We start from the raw sequence: 24134 nt of genomic DNA, 5'->3' as shown, positions 1-24134 counted from the left end.
TGAAGAACAAGGGGAGAGATTTCATCAGGATATTATGGTGATGGAGGAAAGGTACCAAGGCAGATGGGACAGACATATGATGGCTGATTACTGCTGGAATCTACAGCGTGACTGCCCGAATAGCTCACATAGAAGAAAATCATATAAAAAGCGCTTTTCCAGCGATTAAATGTCTCCTATCTTTCATGTCTTGTTCATTTTTGAAGATTACTTTCTAAAACTAGTTAAAATAAACTAAAATCAACATTTACTTAAATTTATTGTATTCATGACAATATCAATAAAGTTAATGCGCGTGTAGCAAATTACGTCTTTTTTTTTACACATTTCACGAAAAATCTCAAAAACTTAAGCCAATCTGGCAAAACTGATGACATTCAGAATCAGCACCCCAAAGTTACCCTAAATTTGTTGAAATATCTTTGGCCCCAAAAATGCTGTTGACCTGTGTTATCATAATATTGGTGTTTATCTAAACATACTTTTCACTTTAAACTACTCGAATAACATCTGCATCATGTCTAATATTATCATCCACGACTAATAAAAGGTGCTAAAAATGTAGATTTTCCACAATGAGCTGCATTATATGACTAAACCTTCCGAAATTGATCTATACAACTTCCTTGATGTTGACATAACCAAAGATTTGGGTATTGGTAAATGTTTACATTTCTCAGCCTTTACCTTAACAGGCTCAGTGTATAAAGGTGGTATTTTAAAGTATGTTAAAGGCTAAGTATTTGTATATGCTTTTTTTTGGAAATCTTCAAGTCAAAAAACAAATCAAAAAAAATTAAATACCACACTTAAAGCTTCAGAATTTCAAAAGTTTTAGAAAAGTGCAAATTTTAGTAATTTTCATGATAAAATTAATATTTAAACCAAAAAGGTTAAAAGTGTTGTTTTGAAAACTGTGTATTAAACAAAATAACAGTTTTTACAAAATATTTTTTTTGGGCATCAAATTTGTGTATTACATAAATCTTTTTCTTGCCTCAAATCTAGATACAGATGAAAAAGTTAGAAAAGTTTTGGTTGAGCAAGTATCATCTGACTGGATGAGATTTGCTCGTATCATTTATTTGAATGGATTTTACAACATTGTAGAAGAAATTCAGAACAAGAATAGTGATAATCAACTGAAATTGGAAATATTTCTTCAAAGGATTAAGGAAATCAATTCACTGAACTTCAATGATGTGATTGCAAACTGTCTTTATACCCTTAAAAGATTTGATATTTTGTTGTGTGTGGCATTGGATGGTAAGAGATTAATTTTTCTCCCAGTAGTGTTCAAGAGTGCAATTTTTTATCTGTATGATGATTTACTGCTACAAAACTGTTTGACAGAATTTTTATATATGTCAATTAGACTGATAAGGAATCCAAACCACCGAATGTGCCTCAAGCATGACATTTTGAGAACTTTTGGTCTTTTTTTTTTTTTTTAAGTTTTTTTTTTTGTTTATAAATAAATTATTAAAATTTTTATTTTGTCATAATTTAAGCATCACACATATTTTGAAGAGAAATTTTTATAAAAATTTAAAAACAAAAGGAATTAAAAAGTAGATTCATTCATTTTTTGTAGTTTTATCATTCTGTAATTTTACCATTCTTTAAATTTGTAATTTTTAGTTTTAGTTTTTAAATCTGTGGCTGTAATTATTATTAATAACATAAGATCAAGAGGTAAATTAATAGTACAAGTAGAAAAAAGCAGTTGATTGTAATAAGGAAATATAAATATAAAAAAGGATACAATCCTTTAAAGGATGATTTGTACTAGTAAAATTTTGTAGACACTCTAAAGGCAGCTATTCTTTTCAAACCTTTTGATATAGCATTGTTGCCTTTATAGCCTCTCTTACTGAGTTTAAAATGTTAATTAGCTTTAATTTAGACGCATTTGTAATGATTGAGTCAAGATTTACATTATTTAAGGGTAATTTCACATCAAATCACCCAGTCCATTGAACCATGTGTCTTCCTTTTGTGTTATATTTTGACACATTATTCTTAATTATAAAAAAATATTGCATGCAAAATTTCAGCTAAAAATGTTGAGAGGTTGACAAGATACTGCAATTTTAATATTGACCTGGTTTCCCAAAATGACCCGGTTTTCATAACATTCTGAAAAAACATTTTTCTTAAAATAATAAGAAATAAAAATGACAAAAATATGAAAATAAACATATATGTTTTTTTGATGCTGAATTCAATAAATGTACTTAAAATGCTCAAATATAAAAGGAACATGCTTAAAAGTTAATAAAACAACTAGATTCTATAAACCAACTTTGGGGCCCAATATCTCAAAACACCCCCGTCAAATTTTTTTTTTTTTTGCTGTTAGCATTTTCAGCTGCTTGTAATCTTACTAGGCACAAAAAATCTAACTGGAAAAACAACTGAAACATATAGAACTTTAAATTCAAAGATATATTACTTTTTCAAGAATTTCCCAAAAAATATTTGTAAATAAAATAAAAATAAGTTAATCATAATTTTAAAAGTTACTTAAATATACAAGATTTTTAAAGGTATCGAAGAAGTAAGTTATTTTGACTGTGTTTGTAATAGTTTACAATATTGTTCCCATTTTACTTGTACTTCCTCTATTTCAGCATTTTCAAACACATAGTTTCTACCAGAACTAGAGCAAGCTTGTGGAACAGATAGTTTTTTAAATATGTTGGTGTTGGGAATAAAACAGTAGTCGTCTCTTTCAGGCCAGTTAAAACAAATTGATGGACCTTTTGGGTGAAGAAACTTAACTTTAGTATCAACTTCTTCTAGGTTGGTTTTAGTTACATTGCCGATCCACCACTTATCATCACAGACTACAGCTACATAACAACCTAAAGTGACAGTATCAAGTTGAAATATATCTTGTTTCTTTTTAAGATTGTGGATTATTGTATAAATAGTGTCTGTACTACACCTCTTTGCCCCAACCCTGTTATCTCCAAGATGTATAAATTGATGAAAGCTACGAGTACCAGGTAGAGTTGTTACACCAGTGTACCTTTCTTTTTGCTCTTCACATTGCAAATGTAAGTCCAATCCTTTTATATAAATGAAGTTAACAACCTTGATTTTCTTAATGCAAAATTCATACATAGCTTCTGATGTGAGAACTTGGTTTCTGTATGGTTGTTTTAAACTTTCTTGTGCTGTTAACCTTTTTACAGTCCCGCCAATCCCATTGCATGGTGACTTTCCGTGGGATGTGACAAAAAAGTTTCATTCAACTTTAAGGCCAAATTCGCTCTCTAGTTGGCATAGATTGTAAAAGCTTTTACAATTTTTGTACTGTCCTGTGCAACCATCAGTGAATAAATGTAATTTGGACAGATTGGAAAGTTTTATTTTTAATATTGGTATGATTAGTTGGAATATTTTGTACACATAAGTTACATCATATGTAATATCGTCTGATATAAAACAATAAAAAGTATGTTTCAGTACACCTTTATCGTCTTTATAGTATATCACTAATGGATTTAAAGAACATTGTTGGGTGTTCCAATGATAGCTTTCTATTTCATCTTTGACTACAAAAGCATAATTTTCAGCAAAGTAGCCAATAATAATAATGTTTGATCCATATTTTATTTCAGTTGGTTAAGGTACTGTGATTGAGAGTGAGCAATGAAAGGTTGAGCATGTAGCTTTTCAAAGCAAGATACTAATAGTTCAACAAACGTTAGAACATCTGCTGTTAAACTCAATAGTGTTGCACAATCAATAGTTTGTCATTGCTTGTAGTGTATCTGAAAATCATCTTCGTATTCTCCAAAAATCTCATACAAATATTTGATGAGGGGTTCTTTACCAGGACAATTATCAAAAGTTCAATTATCAATAGTTGTCAAAATTTTAAAAACAAATGCACATCAATATCACGCTTATTCAATTTTTATATAAAAACAAAACAGGATGTTTTTTTTCAGTTGTTAAGATCAAATAACTAAGTTATCATATAATTAAGGCTTCTTTAAATGTAACAAACATGTTTTGTTTTTTTTAAGGAGTCTATAAACTAAATATAATATTTTACAGAATTCTATTTGCAAGTTTTTTAAAATAATTTATTGAAAATTTGATATATCTTTTAATTTAAAGTTCCATATTTTTCAGTTGTTTTTCCAGTTAGATTTTTTGTGCCTAGTAAGATTACAAGCAGCTGAAAATACAGCAAGAAAAAAAAAAATTTGACGGGGGTGTTTTGAGATATTGGGCCCCAAAGTTGGTTTATAGAAACTAGTTGTTTTATTAACTTTTAAGCATGTTCCTTTTATATTTGAGCATTTTAAGTACATTTATTGAATTCAGCATCAAAAAAACATATATGTTTATTTTCATATTTTTGCCATTTTTATTTCTTATTTTTTTGAGAAAAATGTTTTTTCAGAATGTTATGAAAACCGGGTCATTTTGGGAAACCAGGTCAATATTAAAATTGCAGTATTTTGTCAACCTCTCAACATTTTTAGCTGAAACTTTATGTATTAACTTTTCTTTTTAAGATGCAACAGCAAAAGAAGTTTTTAAAAAATTTGAGGACCCATGGTTCAAAATTTTCTAAATTTTGGGTGATTTGATACGAAATTACCCTTAACTGTGGTGTTAGTATTTATGTGTTATAGCTGTTGCACAGTATAGAATATAGAATCACATGTTGTTATTGTCAGATAGCAAGTGGCAGTTGTAGTCTGCTTAAGAAGGATCTTTGTATATGGTTGATATGGTTTTGTTATAGTTTTGTTAGAACAACTAGCAATAACTTAGCAATGCACAGCCAAATCATTCAGAACACAGCTATTTATTAGTTTCCAAAATTTTTTTAATATTTCTTTTAATTTTGCCTTAATATCCCTTAATGATAATATATAAGCTCCATAGTTGTTCAAAATTTTTTTACTGGTACCTAAAGTTCATAAAAGAATTCTTTTGTTTTAGTGACAATTCTTTTGTAACAGAAAGTTTAAAATCAGTTAAGTTTCAGTGTGCATGCTTACTGATAAAATTTCAAACCACCTGGTCTTTTACACTTAACTCCAAACATATGACAATCCATAAGAAAAACACCAAAACATAAAAATGTATGAGGTTTACTTAAAGTCAAAGCTCAGTTTACACTGAACTTTGACTTATGAAATCATGAAATTCACACGCTTTTAGGTAAATTTACAGGTGTCTTGCAACTTACATAGAAGGGGTTGCTTGTCACAAAATATATGGGGATGGTTGTCACAATTGCCTTGACTCCGTGTACTGCAAACTAAACGCTGCCTTTAAATATTCCTTGTTTATTTATCCGTATTATTGAGGAATATTTTAATGTTAAAGATATTTAAAAATCTTAAGTCAATGTGTTATATTTGTTTAAGTAAATATCTAAAATCTAAATAATTTTTATTTCAATGTGTATAACTTTAAATTGTGATCCAATGTTTAATATAATTATAGAAAAAGGAATACAGAAGTTCAACTGTTTGTTGTTCTGTTTGTACATCTGTTTGTTGTTCTGTTTGTACATCTGTTTGTTGTTATGTTTGTTAGATTGTCTGTTGTTTTGTTTGTATATTGTTTAGATTTAGTGTGTGTTTTTGTGTGTCTATATATATATATATATATATATATATATATATATATATATATATATATATATATATATATATATATATATATATATATATATATATATATATATATATATATATATATATATGTCTTGTGCATACATTATTTGCAAATATTTTTCTTAGCTTAGTAAAAACATGGTACAAAATTTTAAAAGAAATACTAATAGAGGTTATACTTCTGGAGATATCATTATGTGTACTATTAAAGATGTAAAGCTTAACAATATATCTATTAGATCAGCAGCAAAAAAGCATGGCATTAATTACAGAATATTAACACGTTATTGTAAAAAAATTATTATTAATACCCATCACATGGTTCTATAACAGATATAATTGACAAAAATCAAAACTCCACCTGCATGAACATTATAGGATACAAAAGTCAACAGATATTGCCAGACAAAGTAGAAAAAGAACTTATCACATACCTGTTGTGAGCAGCAGAAATTTATTTTGGTTTAACTCCTACTGAAGTAAAAAAGCTTGCTTTCCAGCTTGCAGTTAAATATAATATAAAAGTTCCCAATTCTTGGTTTGTAAAGGAACAAGCTGGTAAGGATTGGTTTACAGGATTTATAAAGCGCCACCCAAATATTTCCATTAGGCAACCTGAAGCTACTAGTTTAAGTCGAGCAACAAATTTCATTAAGCAGCATGTTGCATTATTTTTTAGCAATTTGCAGCACTGTATGCAAAACTACTTGTCCTCACCAAATGACATTTGGAACATGGACAAAACTGCTGTAACTACTGTACAAAGACCTAAAATTGTTGTTGCCAAAAAAGGATTAAAACAAGTAGGAGCCATCACGTCAGCTGAAAAAGGAGCTCTTGTAACATTAGCATGCACAATAAATGCTATTGGAAATAGCATTCCACCTTTTTTTATTTTTCCTCGTAAAAACTTTAAAAATCATTTCCTAATAGGAGCACCAACAGGAAGTGCAGGAGATGCCAATGCAAGTGGTTGGATGAAAGAAGAAAACTTTGTAAAATATCTACAACGTTTTGTAGGCAATACAAAATGCACTAAAGAAAAAGTGGCAGCCCTTGGACAGGGCAGTTTATGGTCCCTTCAAAAACTATATAAATACTGCTATGACTTCATGGTTGGTAATGAATCCTGGAAAAACCTTTACAATATATGATATTCCAAAAATAGTAAACATTGCATTTCCAAAGGCTGTATCTTCCCACAATATTTTAAGTGGTTTTACTACAACAGGCATTTACCCATTAAATCCTGATATTTTTACTGAAATTGATTATTGTCCTAATTATGTAACTGATCGCCCTGACCCACCTTGTTCACAGCTTGATTTAAATTTAAAAAACTGTAAACCTTATTCAATGCAACCAGAACCAGCAAATTAAAGGTTTAAAGAATCTATTCAGATACCAGATAATCAGGTAGACATAGCAATAGAAGATCCAATTGTATCAAATAAAACCTCTAATCAGGACCCAATCACTCCATTAATTTTAAAAAATTCAATCATACTACCTGAGAGTATTAGGCCTCTGCCTAAAGCAGGTCCAAGGTTAGCATCAAAAAAAAGCGTTCATCTATGATTCTCACTAACTCACCGGTCAAAGAAAGGCTTGCTTATTACAGAAAGAAGAAAACTTGTTAAAAAAATATTAATAAGAATCGTAAATCATTTATGAATGGAAGTAAAAAAGAATTGATAAAGTCAAATTTTGCCAAAAAAAAGAATTGAAGAGTATGGATTTATTATATTATTATATTATATTATTATATTATTTATAGAGTTATATTATATATATATATATATATATATATATATATATATATATATATATATATATATATATATATATATATATATATATATATATATATATATATATATATCTATTTATAGTTATATTGAAAAAAAAAAACATTTTTTGGTAAATAGTATTTTCTTTTTTTCAGTATATAGCCTTTTTTTTTCCCAGATTATTCAGATTTATTCTTGGTATTATATAAACAAAATTTATTAGTATCAGTTTTAAATATAATCAAAACATACCAAAAAATGTGACAACCAGCCCCATAGTATGTGACAACCAACCTCGTGGGTGGGGTTGGTTGTCACACGGAAGAGGTCTTTGATAAATGATTTTACATCAAAAAATATTTCACTCAATGTCATAAAAATATTCTAATAGTTACCAGAAATAGTTAAACTACTTTTATGCAAAGTTTGGCATTGATTTGATGAAAGATAAAAGCTGAGCAGTCTAAAATGTAAAAAGTGTGACAACCAACCCTGCTCTCCCCTATACAGATACAGTTTGTCTGGGTTTATTCTATTTCATGCTGTCTTCATTTTGATTGTGTTTTTCTTGTATTTAGAAAAATTTACAAAAGTGGAGAAATTCTTGATCGAATATTCATCAACTGATTGGAAGAGATTTGCACATGAGACAAATTTATATAACATTGAAACTATTGTTGAACATATTGACCAAGATAACAAAGATGATAAATCTAAAATGGCATCCTTCCTTGAAACACTCTTTGAAATTAACCCATTACAATACAAAGAAATAATTGGAAACTTTCTTAATGCATTAGGAAAGTTCGATATTTTATTTCATGTGGCATTAGATGGTAAGATTATATTTTGGTGTTTTTATATCAAGGTTTTTGTAAAATGTGGTGAATGATTTTTAGGATTTGTTGAGTTTATTTAAATTTATATTTGAAAACTGTTAGTATGAGACAGTTACACTTTGCTACAACATAATCTATACAGCTGAAAAAAATAATTAGATAAAAAAATAGAAGGAATCCATCTTTAATTTTTTTTTTAGAAACTAAATAAATTGCTGTAAAATGTCTTTATTTTGCTTTTCGGTTTGATTCATATATTGTATCTTTTAAAAGAAGTTTCAACAATTTTTTCTTAGGATTTTAAACACAAAAATAAATTTTTTAAAAGCTGTCCTTCTGCACCCTGAAGCATTACATCTTTTATGTGAAACCCTATACTTTGTTGTTTCTTTCTCATTATTATACCTCATATCAACATTCTTCCTCCAAAATTTCTTTTTTGTTTCAAGGATCAATTACTTGCTAGAGGTATTCAGGTCTCAAAATTGCATTTATGTTAAGGCATGCACCTTATTTACATTTTTTATAGCAATAAACTGCATTACACAATTCCTAGTATTTGATCCTAATCTGTATCTAAAGAAATTGATTGTCAGTGGCATAATTGAGTCACTGTCAGATAAATCAAACCTGTTCTAACAATTATTATTCCCCCTAAGGCTCATTTTCCTATCTGTCTGTTGTTTCTAAAAGCATATTGAAGTAATATTGTTTTTTATAGTTGGTTGCAGCATACTTGCTTTTCTGTTTTGTTAAAGAAAAACTTTTAATTTCATTTATAGTCCTATCTATCAAAATATTCATGATAATTTTCAAGTCATTTTAAGCACTTCATTCAAAAGCAAAGATTTTTGAAATCAAGCATTTGCATTCTTCTCTTTTTGTGGCTCTAGGCATTTTAAAATTTACAAGTGCAAACATTAAACAGCTTTTGAAAATAAATTCATTTATCTTTAAACTCAGCTGTCATTTGCTTTAACATGGGGCATTTTTCAAATGCCTTTAAATTAAGTTTCTTTATGCTAACTATTTTGTACTGCAAATCAACAGATGGAACCTTCTTCTTTTCAACTGACAATATTTGCGCTCTTTTGAAAATAATTTCAAATTCAGATTCATCAGTCTTGAGACTTCAACAGCATCCTTTAAAAACATCGCCATTAGTTGGGATTTAATGCTTAGAAATTTTGAAAAATGCTTTATTGAATGTTTTTTTTAAAGGCTGCTGCTAAATAAAAACATGCAGTTTGGTTTATAAAAAACATGTGCTTTATGTATACGTATTCACATTTAAAACCAATGAAGTTTCCTTAAAAATATTATCATTTTATGAATGATTTACTTGTGAAAATAAATAGTCTGATCTTTTTTTTAGAAAATTATGAAACAATTAAGCGCATCTTAATTGAGAGTGTATCTGGTGACTGGAAGAGATTCGCTCATTACACTTGTTTACATGACATTAATAGTGTTATAGTACAGATTGACTGTAATTACAGCAATTATCAATCAAAAATGGCTGCATTCCTAGACAAGCTCTGTGAACTTGATCCTTTAAATTTTAAAAAGTTAATTGTAAATTCTCTCAATGTTGCAAGTAGATTTGATGTTTTGTTCAGGCTAGCTTTGATTGGTAAGAATCGATTATTCTAGTTTTTGTTGAGTAATATTTGTTAAATTTTAAAACTATTTCATAATGGTGAACTTTCAGCAAAATGGATTTTTTTAATTTTGTTGATAAATTTAGAAACAGGAATGAATGAATTGTCAGCAGCCATTTAGATAACCTGGTTTCATAAGTAAAATAAGTATCATTAACATTTGTCATTAGCATCAGGTAAAAGTTCTTCAAAACAACATCATCATGACCAAATGATCATTACTAAATTCAATTCATTCATTTTTTTATGTTGATTCTTATATCTGCTGCTAAAAAATTTTCCAGATGAGAATTTTAATTTAAGAGTTTAACCTTAGCTAACTTTCATATTTTTTGATCCTGTGTTTGATTAGTTTTATTAAAATACTTTCAGAAAGTTCTGAAGTTGTAATGAAGTTTTTGCTTGAGCGTGCATCTTCTGACTGGAAGAGTTTTGCTAATTATGCCTGTTTGCACGAGGTTAACAGTATTATAGAGAATATTGACCAACAGAATAATAGTGATCAAATGAAGATGAAAGTGTTACTTGAAAAGCTCTTTGATATTAATCCATTACAGTTTATAGAGTTTATAAAAAGCACTCTGGTTACAATGAAAAGATTTAGTGTTTTATCAGCATTTGAAGAGGATGAGTGTCTTGAAAAAAAAAAAGAAGGAAAAGAAAAAGTAAAAGAAGAAACAAAGGAAGAATCTTTTCTTATAAATGGTATCTTTTTAAATATGGTTTTTATTTTTCTAAGCTTTTATGTTATTTTTATTTTTTTATTCAAAAGAAGGAAAGTGTTCAATATTATTAAAAGGCCTCATTCTTGTGCAAGATAATGGTCAGTTACAACATAAAAAATTGACCTCATCTTAATCTCCTCAGATGAATTTCACTTTCTGTAAAGAAAAACAAAAAAAAATAACTTTTTCTTTTTGAAATTAAGTTTAACTTTTGAAATTTAAATTGGGTCAGCTAAATATCAGGAATTAAACTAAAAACTAGTATTAAGATGTCTTTTACAATTTTAAATGTTGAAAGTGTTCATGCAGATGTAAATCACTGTGGGAAATAAATCAAGAAAAATGATTGGCTAGAAGGAAATAGATCAAGTATTTAATTATTCAAAGTCTTATTCAAAAATTTACTTAAATAAATTGAGTTTCCAATTGTTCTAAAAGAAAAATTTTAATAAGTAAAAAAAGATGTGTATTGTGAAAAGTAACTAAAATCAGAATAATAACTAAATACTAAACCTCTAACAAACTAAAATCAAAATGTTAACAAATAATGCTCTACAGATTATACCATCTCTCAATAAAATATTATTTAACTCAAAGTTAATATATAGTTCTATTGAAAGTCTGAAGTTTATACTTTATCAAAAGTCCTTATATCTCCATGGTTCTTGAAAAATCTAGTATTAGTGTCTGTTTAAACTTTATCAACTTGAAGTAAAACTCAGCTTTCATCTTTTTTTATCTTTCATTTTTTAAAACTCTTGCACATTACCTGAGAGCTGTTAAAAGTTGCTGGTTAAATAAAAAGTATTCTTTCTAAGAACTCTTAATAGAATATACCACGTGAATTCATCCATGTAAGTTGTCTAAAAATTATCTCAAAATTTGTTGTGCAAATTGATTTATGTTTTAAGGTAATGCAGCTATGGTGATTATTTTTTTGATTTCAGAAAATATTGAAAATGCAAAGATTTTGATTGAGCGAGTATCACCTGACTGGAGGAAGTTTGCTTTTAATACTTGCTTAAGTAACATTTACAGCATTATAGAACAAATTGACTCAGAGGAGAGCAGCAATGAATTAAAAATGGCAATTTTCCTTCAAAAGCTATATGAAATCAATCCACTCAGCTATAAAGAAATAATTGCAAGCACACTCTTTACTTTAAAAAGATTTGATGTTTTGTTAGAAGTAGAATTGGATAGTAAGTAATAAATTTTGTCTCTATGCATTAAGGCTTCCACTACATGTGGTTTAATACCATTTTTAGTTGCTTTTGAAAATGTTTTTCCTGTTAATTCCTATTAGAACCTTTTCCAGCTTTTTTTCTGATGCAAATCTTTATTTCTTTTGTTTTTCATATCTCATTTAAGAATTTAGATTGTAAATTAATTGCTCTTTTAACAATAACAAATGTTAGTTTTCGTTTGAAAAATGAAGTTCTACTGGAATTTCATTTTTTTTTTTATTTGTTTCTTTTTTAAATTCCATTTATAAGAAAATTTTGAGAAAGTTTGTCACATTTTGGTATCAAAAGTATCAAAAGACTGGAAAAAATTTGCTCGTCAAACTGGTTTAAATGATATTGACACTATTGTTGAACATATTGACCGTGATAACAAGGATGATGAATCAAAAATGTCATCTTTCCTCAAAAAGCTCTCTGAAATTTGCCCACTAAATTACAAAGTGGTTATTGCAAACACTCTTAATGTATTAGAAAGATTTGATGTTTTGTTTGGTGTGGCATTGGACGGTACGGTTTCAATATTTTAAGTAATTAGTTAAAATTTACTTAAATTGTTGTAAATAAGTTATATAATTGTTGTATATTTTTTTATTTTAATTTGATTTTTGATTAAATTCATTTTTTAAAAATATTTTTTAGAAAATTATGAAACAATTCAACACATTTTAATTGAAAGAGTATCATCTGATTGGAAAAGATTTGCTCGTCATACTTGTTTAGATGGCATTGATAGTATTGTGGAAAATATTGATAATGATTACCAAAATAACCAATCCAAAATGGCTGCATTTTTTGATAGGCTGTGTGAAATCCGTCCTATTGATTTTAAAAATTTAATTGAAAGGTCTCTTAATACCACAAATCGATATGATGTTTTATTAGGAGTAGCATTGGATGGTAAATATCTGTAGTGTTTGTTAAACAACATTATTTTTCAAATGTGTTTGTGTTGTAAGATGTGTGGAATAATAACTATTGTTTAATAGCTATGAATGGCCAAGTAATTTAAGTTGAGTTAATAGTTTTGAAAGCAGAAATGAAATGTTTTGAGTTTTAGGTTGAAAATAGTTATAATTTAATATAGTTTTCTAACTATTCCATGCACTTAGTTCACTGTTTCTTCTTTAATTATGTTCTGTTTCTGTAGTATGACAAAGGAATTTTCTAAACACTTCTTTTGTTGGAATGAAGGAGCAGATTACTTCTATACTTTTTTTAAAACAATGAGCTAAAATTTGTTGAATGTAGTACTGAAACAAAAGATTTAAACAGGTGTTAAATAATTAATGGTTAATAACAGATTAAAGTAGTTTTTACATGTAATTTCAAATTATTAAAATTTCAAAAGTTTTCATGACACATGATTTTTTTATTTTTTGCAAATTGCTAACAGAGAACAATGTGTAAGTGAAGTTTGATAGATGATTTCTAGAAGTATTTAAGTTATTATTTCTATTTTAATGGATGAAATTTAATTTGAATCTGGAATATTCTTTTACTTATGAGGAATTAGTTTTATGAGTGATAGAAGATACAGATTTCTTAATCATTTAACTGCTAGTTAGAAAGTTCTTTTTTAGTTTGTTATATATTAGAAAATATATTGTAATTTTATAATATAAAAAAATTAAGTTGTAAAATTTAAAAAGAATTGTTTAAACTGTACTTTTTTTTTTATATTGTAGAATGTTTTGAAAGCATTCAGAGGAAATTACTAGAACGTCTATCTCCTGACTGGAAGACATTTGCTTATCACACTTGTTTAGATGATGTTGATTGTATCATAGAACATATTGATCATGATAATAACAATAATCAAGCAAAATTAATGGAATTTCTTGAAACACTTCATGAAATTGATCCTTTGCGTTATAAAGAGATAATAAAAAGTTCTTTGATAGCTTTGAAAAGATTCAGTGTTTTACTAGCAATATTTGATGAAGAGGTTGCAAAAGAAGAAACACAGAAAAAAGGTATTTTTAAATTATAACTGTTTCATAACTAACTGCTGAAATAAAAAAATCTGAACTAATTAAAGATTCCATGTCAGTTCATCAAGTTTTGCAGTTTTTTTATACAGCTGAGAAGATTTAATAAAAAGAATTTCTTGAAAGTTTCAGCCTCCAAATCCAAGTAGATCCTGAAATATGAGTATTTGACTTAAAGTAGAAATCAGCCCTTTATAATTGTTTATTTAAAGGTTTAAACTCGGGTAGCTTTGAAAATATTCGTTCTTTTTACTTAAAAAATTGTTCCTGGCTTTTTTCTGGTGTGAGGAATCCAATCAAATGATCAGTGACTGCATAAGTTATTGTAAAATATCCCTAATTATCAGTTTAAATATTTTATTGTAATTTTTTATATTCTCATTTTAGATGCTCAAGAAACCCATGTAGCCTTGATGATATAAAAAAAAAGAATTTCACATGTATTAGTAGTAGTAGTGGTAGTGGCAGTGGCAGTGGCAGTGGTAGTAGTAGTAGTAGTAGTAGTGGTAGCGGTAGTAGTGGTAGTAGTGGTAGTAGTGGTAGTAGTGGTAGTAGTGGTAGCGGTAGCGGTAGCAGTAGCAGTGGCAGTAGTAGTAGTAGTGGCACCCTTACTACTACTTGTGTGCAGTAGTAAGGGTGCGACTAACCTATATTATAATAAAGATATATGACTTAACCAATTTTCAAAATTTGGAATTATTTTGAGCTAATTCTTTTTCCAGGTTATATCTTGTAAAAGGGATCATATGCTAACAAGGCTGTCTATGTTGTCTTTAGCAAGAATGTTAGTACAGATATAAGCGCTTGTATAAATGTTCTAAGCTACGCTAGAAGGTCAAAGCAACTCACTTAAACATCAAAATCTGTTATTTTGTTGTTTATAATAATGTTGCACAGCACTCGTTAATAGCAGAATCGTTAGTAAAATGCAAATAACTAAATATGATGAAGAATGAACAAAGATAATCACATAAGAATAGGTTTGATTAAATAAGAATATAGGTAATTTATATAACAAAGTAGAGTTTTAAAAGAGATTTTTAAAAAAAAAACTCTTTGTATAAGCAGAAACAAAATTGTCCCATGCTAAAGTACCAAAACTAATAAAATTTGATTGAAGTTGATTTACTTGATTTAATGATATTGCATCTTTCTATAATTATTTTTCATTTCAAATTTTTATAAAAAATGTTTTAAAAGAGATGAGAGCAGCAAAGAGTATAATAAATAATGGGTAAAAATTATTTTCAAAAAGAAACTATTTGTAGAAATAAAACTTAAAAAAATACTTTTAAAGTAAAAAAATAATGAAAGATAAATAAGTTGATTTTCTTGATTTAATGTTGCATTTTCTTAGTGATTCTTAATCACTTAGAAACTTCTAGTCATAACTCTTTTAAATGATATCTAAGATTCCTTTTTTGTTGTATTGTTGTTTCAAAGCTAGAGGGGATTGCCTTTTCGAAAATCCCTTCTTGCAGTTTAGCTTCTAATAAGTTAAAAAATCTTTTACACAAATGTTTAAAACAATCACCATCTTTAGACAAAGCTCTAACAAGTTGTTTTATCAGGTGGTCAAAGAATCATTATTGGAGTCTATTCAAGTATCACAAAATGTTTTTTTTGCTGGGTGTCAACATTTTTCTTCTGGTCTATTGTATTTTGGGCAAATACTGATTCCTTGCTCTGCTGTCCCACTCACATATAAATATAGAAACTTTGTAAACCCCTTTTGTTGAGCATTGCACTCTGGACCAGAGTGACCGCCAGGTTGAGTTGCTCCCCAGGTCTGATTTTTCTTTTATATATTACTTATATTGTTTCACATAATAAATCAATTTTATTATGCGAAGCAATATAAGTATGAAAAAATAAAACAACAATAATAATGATGGTAATTATAATTCTAACCTACAAAACCAAAGCATGCAGAACATAGTCTGGAAGACTTTACATGTTCAGGAGTAGAGTCATTTAAAGCATCAATTTCATCTACTATGTGATTGATATTTGATGATTTTCTAAGATCAATCTAAAAGTAATTAGCTTTTAACAGTTATTTACATAAAGAATAGCAGCCTCAGTCACAGTTAGAAGCTGAATTAAAAATGTTTCAAAAAAATTGTTAGTTTGTTCTACTTCGGCAGAAAAGATTACTGATTGCGCATCCAAAAAGTTAGTTAAAAGTTAGTAATTGAAATAAAAAATTTTGAGTTAAAAAATTGTATTAAAAGGTTGCTATCATAGTTTATAATGTTAAAATGTCAATAAAAATTTTTTTTTTGCTTAAATTAAGATTAAGCAAAGATTTGTTAGTGTTTTTTTTTCAATAAAAATAAATTTTAGATAAATCAGTTTGTTTTGAGTAGAAACTATCAAAAGTTTTGCATTAATGAAATTCAATGATTCACAATGGTGATCATAGAAATAGCAAACCCCACAACATTTTCTTTTAATTGCATTTTATAGTGTTAATGGCATTTCTTATGATAATTTAAAAGCTAGAACTTACTATATTGTTTGGATGTAACTATTACAGTGTGACAATAAAAACTTTTATTGTCAAATATGTTATGTGGGTGTGCTTAATGAAATAGCAGATGCTAGTGGAGAATCCCATTTAAAAATTTGAGTTTCTTAATAAAATTCTTAATTGAGAATTAGGTATTTTAAATATTATTTGTAATGTAGATTTAATTTTTTTGTAGCAACTGAACATGGGGTGAAACAAAAATTGCTTTGTAGTAAAAAACAAAAATAATTTTAAATACGTTACTGCTTATGATAAAATTCAAAAGCCACTGCCAAGATAAACTTCAACTAATATGGATTGCCAAGTAGGAAATTTTAGGAAATCTAAAGAAAACACTTTTTTAACTTCTGATGAAATAAAAACTAGAATTGAAGAACAGTATCAAGTTGGTTTCGCTCCAACCATTCTTCATTGTTCTTAAGAAGCAGTCTTTCGAGGCTGTATAGTGAAGAAACCCCTTATTTTAAAACAAAACTGGCTAATGTGACTAAGCTTTGCAAAAATTTTCCTATATAAAAAGGTTTTCTTTTTGAAAAAATGTTTTCTAGACTAATGAATCCAAGTTTAATTGCTTCCAGTCTCTCCAGATTGAAAAGTAAATGTTCAAAGCAACTGATTGTATACTCGAAATATGGTGAAGCATGGTTATGTCCTGGAATTGTATTTATCCAGTGGTTAAAATTGATAGAAATTTGGATTAATAAGTTACAAGGGCATATTACAAAATGTAATAGAGCATTATGCTGATGATAATCTACCTGTTATTTGGATTTTAATTCTCAACAACCACTAAAAGCATAGTGTAAGATTTGTAAAACCTTAGCTTAAGGAAAATGAAATTAATGTTCTAGAATGGCTGCCTCAAAGTCCTGATCTGAATCTGATTGAGAACTTATGGTATGATATTGGGGTGGCTTCATGAAAATAAACAAACCTTTGTTATATAATTTATATAATATAATAATTTTTTTTTTTGGGGGGGAGGATTCAAAAAGCTTGAAATCCCTCTACTGTCAAAGTTTGTTAACAGTATGCCATCAAGAAGTGCTGCATTTTTAGAGAATAAAGGATACTTAACAAAATATTGATAATAGTTTTAATTTTTTGATGTTGACTTTTAAATAGCACTATTTCTTTTGTTCGATGTGCTTCTATGATCACAACTTTTTGTTGTATTTTGTTTGTTAAAAATTGTTATACTTCCGTTAAAAAGGTTTTGCTTCTTATTATTTATAGCTAATAAATGGAAATTATTAATTAATATTTTTTTTTTTACTTCCCTGATAATGAAAGAAAATATATTAACTCTAATGAAGAAAATATTAAGTGTACTTTTTCTGCAACCACCACTGTATCAGCAGCTAGGTATTCTAGCTAATGTAAATAAACATAAATGAGAGTAGCATTGCTATTTTGCTGCAAATATTCTGTTCTGTTTCAAATTCTGCTTGTTAAACCTTTTACAAAAGAAAGTTGATAATTTTTAACAAAAAGACCGTTTATATACTTGTGATCTTTTAGGAGACATTTTGGCAAAATGTGATTTAGTAACTCACTTCTGCTGATATTTTTACTATATTTTGTTATTATTGCAATTGCACTATAATTGCAAAAAAAATGTTGAGTACTAAAAAATTGTTTTTATAGTGACACAGATTTATTTTTTTATTTTTTTATTGTTGCCATCAGAATAGCTATCAAACTTTGCAATTTAATGTTTTGCACTTTAACGTTTTGTCAAACAAATTTTATTACTACTAATTTGATAAAAAACAAATATAGTAGCATAAATCATTTGAAATAACACATTAATTTCAATAGGGTTGAAACAAATAACCTGTGGATTTATGATACATTGTATGCTAATCAATTTGTAACGTTTTACAACTGAAAAATCACCAACTTTTAATATTTGTCATTAAGGTTTTTACATTTTCAGAAGAACTGTTAAAGGCAATTGGTGTTTATGAGGTTACAATGATCTGTTTGTAACTAATCACTTAAAATGATGTAAATATCTCATTTGAGGATTTGGGCTTGAAATAGCAAATCATCTTGTTTTTTCTTTATCAGTTTTATTCAATCTTATTCAATTTTTTTTTTCTACAAACCTTTTCTGAAAATCAGCTTAAAGCCTGTACACATCTTACATATGCAAATTCTCAAAACAATTTAAAGGTGCTAAATTTGAAAACCATTATCATAGCTTGCAAGAGCGTTTTTTTTTTGTTTTTTTTACATTTAGTACTTATGGTTTTTTTTAGCAATCAGGAAACTATTTCAAACAAGTTGCAACATCATTCAAAATAACGCAACATTTATCTGCCATCATTTCATAATTCAATCATCCATATTATCATTTTTCCTTAACTAAACTGAAATTCTTCTTCTTGCTCTTTACCTATATCCTTACTAGCTTGTTAGTACAATGACCAGTTTAGCCATATTGAAGATTTTTAGGGAGATTTTGTTAAGATCTAAAAGTTAAGTTACATAGAAATGGGTTGAAAAGCAGTAAGCAAAATAATAAACTGGCAGATAACTGAATGTGAACTTACCAAAACTTTCAATTAAAACCTTGAAAATAATGTTTCTTGAGATACAGTTAAAAATATTTTACTTAGAAAAAAAATTGGTGTTTAAACAGTTGTAAGCCATAAGCTTCAGAAAATCCAGAATAATGGCCAGAGGTCAGTGATGAGAATAACTTTGAGGAATAAATAGCATTAATTTTTGATCAAACAGCATGTCAGCTGAGGAACCGTATAGTTCCATTAGCTGGTTGATCAAAAACTAAAGGTGGCAGTTTAACAAGTTATGATGAAACTTGAATGAAAGAAAATGAACAAAATTGATAAACCTGGCCAACATGATCACCAGATTTGAATTAAATTGAATCTATTTTGGGTTGAATGGGGAAATAACTATTCATGATCAAATTACTAACCTAAAGCAAGAAGTAGATACCATTTTGGATTAGAGTTCTTTTATAAAAAACAGTTTTATTCTTACTTTTTTATAGAAGCAAGAGTTGCTACCCTTCATGATAACTCAGCTGCTGATGACAATCAGGTATTTTTTTTGTATACTCATAATTATATTATATCATACTTTAAAGTTTATATGTTATGCTTTATACTTATTATTACTTTTTTAAGCTGAGGTGTAATAATGGGAGTTAGACCATTTACCATTATGTAAAATGGTTTACAAATCTTTGTAAAAAATTGGCTGTCTACAAGTCATCAATGCCCCCTCCTCCTCCCCCAACCTCTAGCTATTTTATACAAAACTAAAATTAGTATGTACAATAAAAAATTTTAAAATTTCTTTTTTTCAAAAACATTTTTGCTTCATGCTCTGGTATCTGGTAAAGTGGAAAAATAAGATTTGATTCACTGAGAATTTCTTTTTATACTTTTTACACTATTTAAACTATAATTTCAAATTTAAATTATATTTCAAAACAAAAAAGTTGTAACTTTTCTTCATGTGAACCACAATTTTCTCTAAAAACTTTTGCCGAGGAATCGCAGAAAATTTTCGATCATCAACAAAAGGAATATCTTTAAATCCTTCAGAAACAATTAACTCTTCAACTTTTTTTTCGTAACCTCCTTTTTCCTTCTCAAGCATCTGAAAAGCTCGAATCGTTCTCATCACTAAATGTTCAGCTTTTATTTTTAAATTTTGGGCTTGCAATGCATAGGACAAAAGTGAAATTTCATTCAAAATATCAATCATAAAAGCCAAATCTTCTAAAAAGTGTTTATTTTCTAAGCGTGTAGCCATCCCAATGTATTGCTAATTTGAAGTAAAAAAATTATGAACAGCCATAAATATTTTAGAAACATCTTGAGTTTTTGAGTATCGATTTTACTTAAACACAAATTTATACAAGGCTGCAGAATTTTCATTTTTGCTTTTTTACAGCAGAATGCGTTATTAATTTAAACTAGCAAAAAGCAACACGTAATACTCTGTTACTTAATTTATAGTGGGTGTTTTCCACAATTTAAAGTTGCAAAACCTTAACTAATACCCAATTAGAAAAATGCCTTCAAATTGAAAAAATTTAACCATCTGTAAAATTAAAAAAAAAAGTATGCAGAGGTAAAATAATTTACCAATTACTTAACATTGAGTAATTTACAACTGACATAAGTCATATCAGTGTAAGGCAGAACCATTTTCCTCGACATTGCTAAGTTCAAAACAATGCGTTTTTAGTTACTGACACTAATTAAATAACTCATGCTTTAAATTGACGAAAAATTTTAATTCTTGTAATATTTTTTATAACATGAACTTTAATTAATAAGATTAATATAAAGCGAATGTAAATTATACATGAGTTATTAATTTTTTGGTATCCCCTTCATACATGTTTCTTTAAAAAAAGGAAATTGACTTTAAAATGTTAAATACACACAACTAAATAAATTTATTAAAAATAACTGATAATTTGACCATTACTACATATGGCACTTATCTGGCCATTTTTATATATGCCCTCTTTGTTTCAATAGTTTTTAGTAAAGGACCTCTCTTCCCCGTTTTTGCCTTAATGTTGGTCAGGAGAATAGAGAGTTATTTTTATTAAGGGTAATCAAGTTTTTGATGGAGACCGTTTAAAAAGATCCCCTAAGTTACATACAACAAATTATTAGGCATAAAATAGAGATAATTAAAAAAAAATTTAACTAATTGCATATATTTATATCATTTTCACTGACAAAAATTTTCCATAAAAGGTAATTAGGTTTTTTTTTATAAATCGTATAAATACGTCATTCATAAATCTTTAAGAAAAAAAAAAACACCACATAATAACTGAATATTGATATACCTATTTATAGTAACCTATTTTGACATGGCAGTTAATATAAACATTTATCCAAAATGTAACTATAAAATCTGTTTCGAAGTGCAAAATGATTAACAATACTAATAATTAAAAAAAAAAATCAAATTAAGATATAAATTGCATTTTTAGCATAATGTTGTCTTGGCTTTTAGTAAATAAAAAAAGCAGTAAGTTCCAATAATGAACCTATTATTCATTTTTAACAATAGTAACCGACGTGATGGTAAGCCAAGCAGTCTATCAACACAAAACATCACAACAATAACACATAACAATAGAATATTTACACCCTTGATCCTAAATTCCAGCGAAAATAACAAACCAAATTAAAATATGAAAGACAAAATTAGAAAACTAATTTAAAGTTAACTATATATTTATCTTTTTACTAAACATATAACTACATAAAAGTATATTTGTTTTTATATTCAATATTAGTTATTCAATTACTTCAAATTTAGGACATTAAAACACCCTAGATTTAAAGATCAAGGTTAAATACTCTCCCATACACATTACGCTAAACATTAACAGACATTATTGTGTTTCCAGAATAATTAAAAAAGGCTAGACAACACAACCTAGCTTTAAAGCAGTAACACCGCCTGACACTAAATGCTGCCAAGTCACACCTCTGCTATAAGTACACTGCTTGGCTGGCAAGGTTATCAATCTTGCTCAATATAATGCCAACTTACACCACTTTGAAAACATGGAAACAACATAATTTTAACATATATACAGCTTTAAACAAATATGGTTTCATATGACACATATAAACATATTAAATGGCAGGTATATTTATCAAAAACTATGAAAAAAATATTAAAATAATAAAAAAAATATAACATTTGTGTAACACTTTTCACATACCATACCTTGAATGAGATGTTTATCAATTTTGAAAAACAAACTATTAAATGCTCTAGTTCTTGAACATGCAACATATAGTTGACCATGAGACAAACACGGTTTTTTTGAGATATACCCCAACTCTATCAAATGTTTGACTTTGACTTATATTAATTGTCATTGAATAAGCCAATCTAACAGGAAACTGACGACGTTTCAGAACAAAAGGTAAATTAGAATCTGATGGAGCCAACTGAATTCGAGGAACAAAAACCCGTTTACCACCAGAAACACCTGTCAAATCCTCTGCATCAATATAATTATTTTAAAGAGCACAAACTTTCATTCGAGTACCGTAGCATAACCCAGCTTTGAGATCTAAATTTCTAAGTAGCATAATTACACAACCAATTTTCAATTTTAAACAATGAGGTGGCATACCTAAAGGTGTTAAGCTATTAAAAAACTCAACAGGAAAGTTATTTTTTTTATCAAGGTCATCAGTATCAATTTGATCAGCACTCAAATAAACTTTGATCTCACCTGGCAGACATTCAAGCACTTCTACATTGATTGATAATTAATCAACATTAGTAGGTGTTAAAATCACGCGTTTAGAATTATCATTTTGATCAGCATCTCCAAAAATCTTTTCAACAATTGATTCATTTTCTCTAATAATGCACTGATTTGGTATTTCAATGCATCCTTTAAAAGGATCCTCCTCTTTGACAGGTATTGTTCCATTCCCAACTTTTAGCAGCCATTGGGATAATTCACCTTCCCCATCTTGTACTCTCATATTTTCAGTTAATGCAAAATTCTGCACCCATTGCCAATGCAAAGAACATTTTACGCACAATTCTACTATTTCAGCTGGTTGTGTTTATACACAATTCTACTATTTCAGTTGTTTAAAATTTTCATCAAAATTTTCTAGATTTAAGCCTATAAACTTATCAATAACAGGCAGATTGTAATTAGCCAGCATTTTACCACTTTCATTAATAATCTTTTCAACTTGATGAAGAGTAGCTTATTCAGCTATTAGAAGTGGGATTGAGTGGTGAATGAAATCTTCCATCATAAAAGCTTTGCATGTATTCCAGAGATGTAAAGGATTGTCAGATTCACAAAAGGTCAAAATAATTGAAAACAACTGTCTAATTTGCTTTGGCATACGTGTTAAAACCGCCTCAGAAAGAGTATTCTGCCATTCAGTGTCATCTTACAACAATTCTTTCAAAATACATGCTTCATGAAACGTTTCAAAGACAATACCATTAACAGAACGCACATCCTCCCAAGATGTTGCTCCTTTTGCTTGCAAAAGTAACAGTTTAAGAAAAAACAATTCTTCAGTTGGATTAACTTTATCCATTCTTACTATCACCTTTTTACCACCCCTTTGTCTAACCTTCCATTTAAAATGTTTATCATCAAATATAAAGTTGAATACTGAAAAAGAAAGAGCACATTGTTATTTGTCTACATAAGAATAGCAATTTGCTCTTTTATTTTCAGTATTCAATTTTAACCATGCTGTTAGGTGCGTATCACGTTGAGCTGCACAATCTAAAGCCATTTGTTCTGCTCCTTCTCTAAAATACAATATTGATTTTCAGGAAGATGTTTACCAAGTCACAGCACTTTGAAAACACGTAAACAACATAATATAAACATATGTACCAACTATAAACACAATAAATATGTTTAAATATGTATATAAGGTTAAATATATACCTTATATACATATTTAAACACATTAATAAAACAACTATAAAGCACTTATTACCACATACAAATACATATCAAAAAAGCATATATGCAAACAATAAACATGTGCAAACAAAAATTTTAAAATAGATGCAAGAAAATTTAAAAAGATTCAAAATATATATTTACAAACAATACTCTTTACCTTTTTCTTTTTTTTTTCTTTTCACAAGAACTGTAATCCTCATAACAATCTTTTAAC

At 28.0% G+C, this 24134-nt stretch overlaps 2 protein-coding genes and 1 pseudogene across 2 annotated transcripts in view; 1 reads left to right on the top strand and 2 right to left on the bottom strand.

Annotated features, from left to right (window-relative positions):
• LOC145182165 (uncharacterized) overlaps positions 1-24134 on the top strand; it is a 233601-nt gene that overhangs the window by 23278 nt on the left and 186189 nt on the right. Inside the window, exons 6-14 of the mRNA XM_090076750.1 lie at positions 1009-1266; positions 8023-8280; positions 9659-9916; positions 10317-10649; positions 11617-11871; positions 12166-12423; positions 12556-12813; positions 13602-13889; positions 19460-19509. Coding sequence (XP_089932876.1) covers positions 1009-1266; positions 8023-8280; positions 9659-9916; positions 10317-10649; positions 11617-11871; positions 12166-12423; positions 12556-12813; positions 13602-13889; positions 19460-19509 — 2216 coding nt within the window. The remainder of the gene's footprint in view (positions 1-1008; positions 1267-8022; positions 8281-9658; positions 9917-10316; positions 10650-11616; positions 11872-12165; positions 12424-12555; positions 12814-13601; positions 13890-19459; positions 19510-24134) is intronic.
• Positions 1-24134, bottom strand: part of LOC149894967 (uncharacterized) — a 195445-nt gene that overhangs the window by 28337 nt on the left and 142974 nt on the right. The gene's annotated exons all lie outside the window — the stretch shown is intronic.
• LOC149894961 (uncharacterized) overlaps positions 2566-24134 on the bottom strand; it is a 273741-nt pseudogene continuing 252172 nt past the window's right edge.

The sequence above is a fragment of the Hydra viridissima genome, unplaced genomic scaffold, assembly GCF_058129835.1.
Source record: "Hydra viridissima isolate aposymbiotic clone 2 unplaced genomic scaffold, HvirCarnegie_v1 scaffold_1, whole genome shotgun sequence".
In the NCBI taxonomy this organism is placed as follows: Eukaryota; Metazoa; Cnidaria; class Hydrozoa; order Anthoathecata; family Hydridae; genus Hydra; species Hydra viridissima.
The sequence above is the reverse complement of the archived record's forward strand: the minus strand, read 5'-3'. Positions and strand labels throughout refer to the sequence as shown.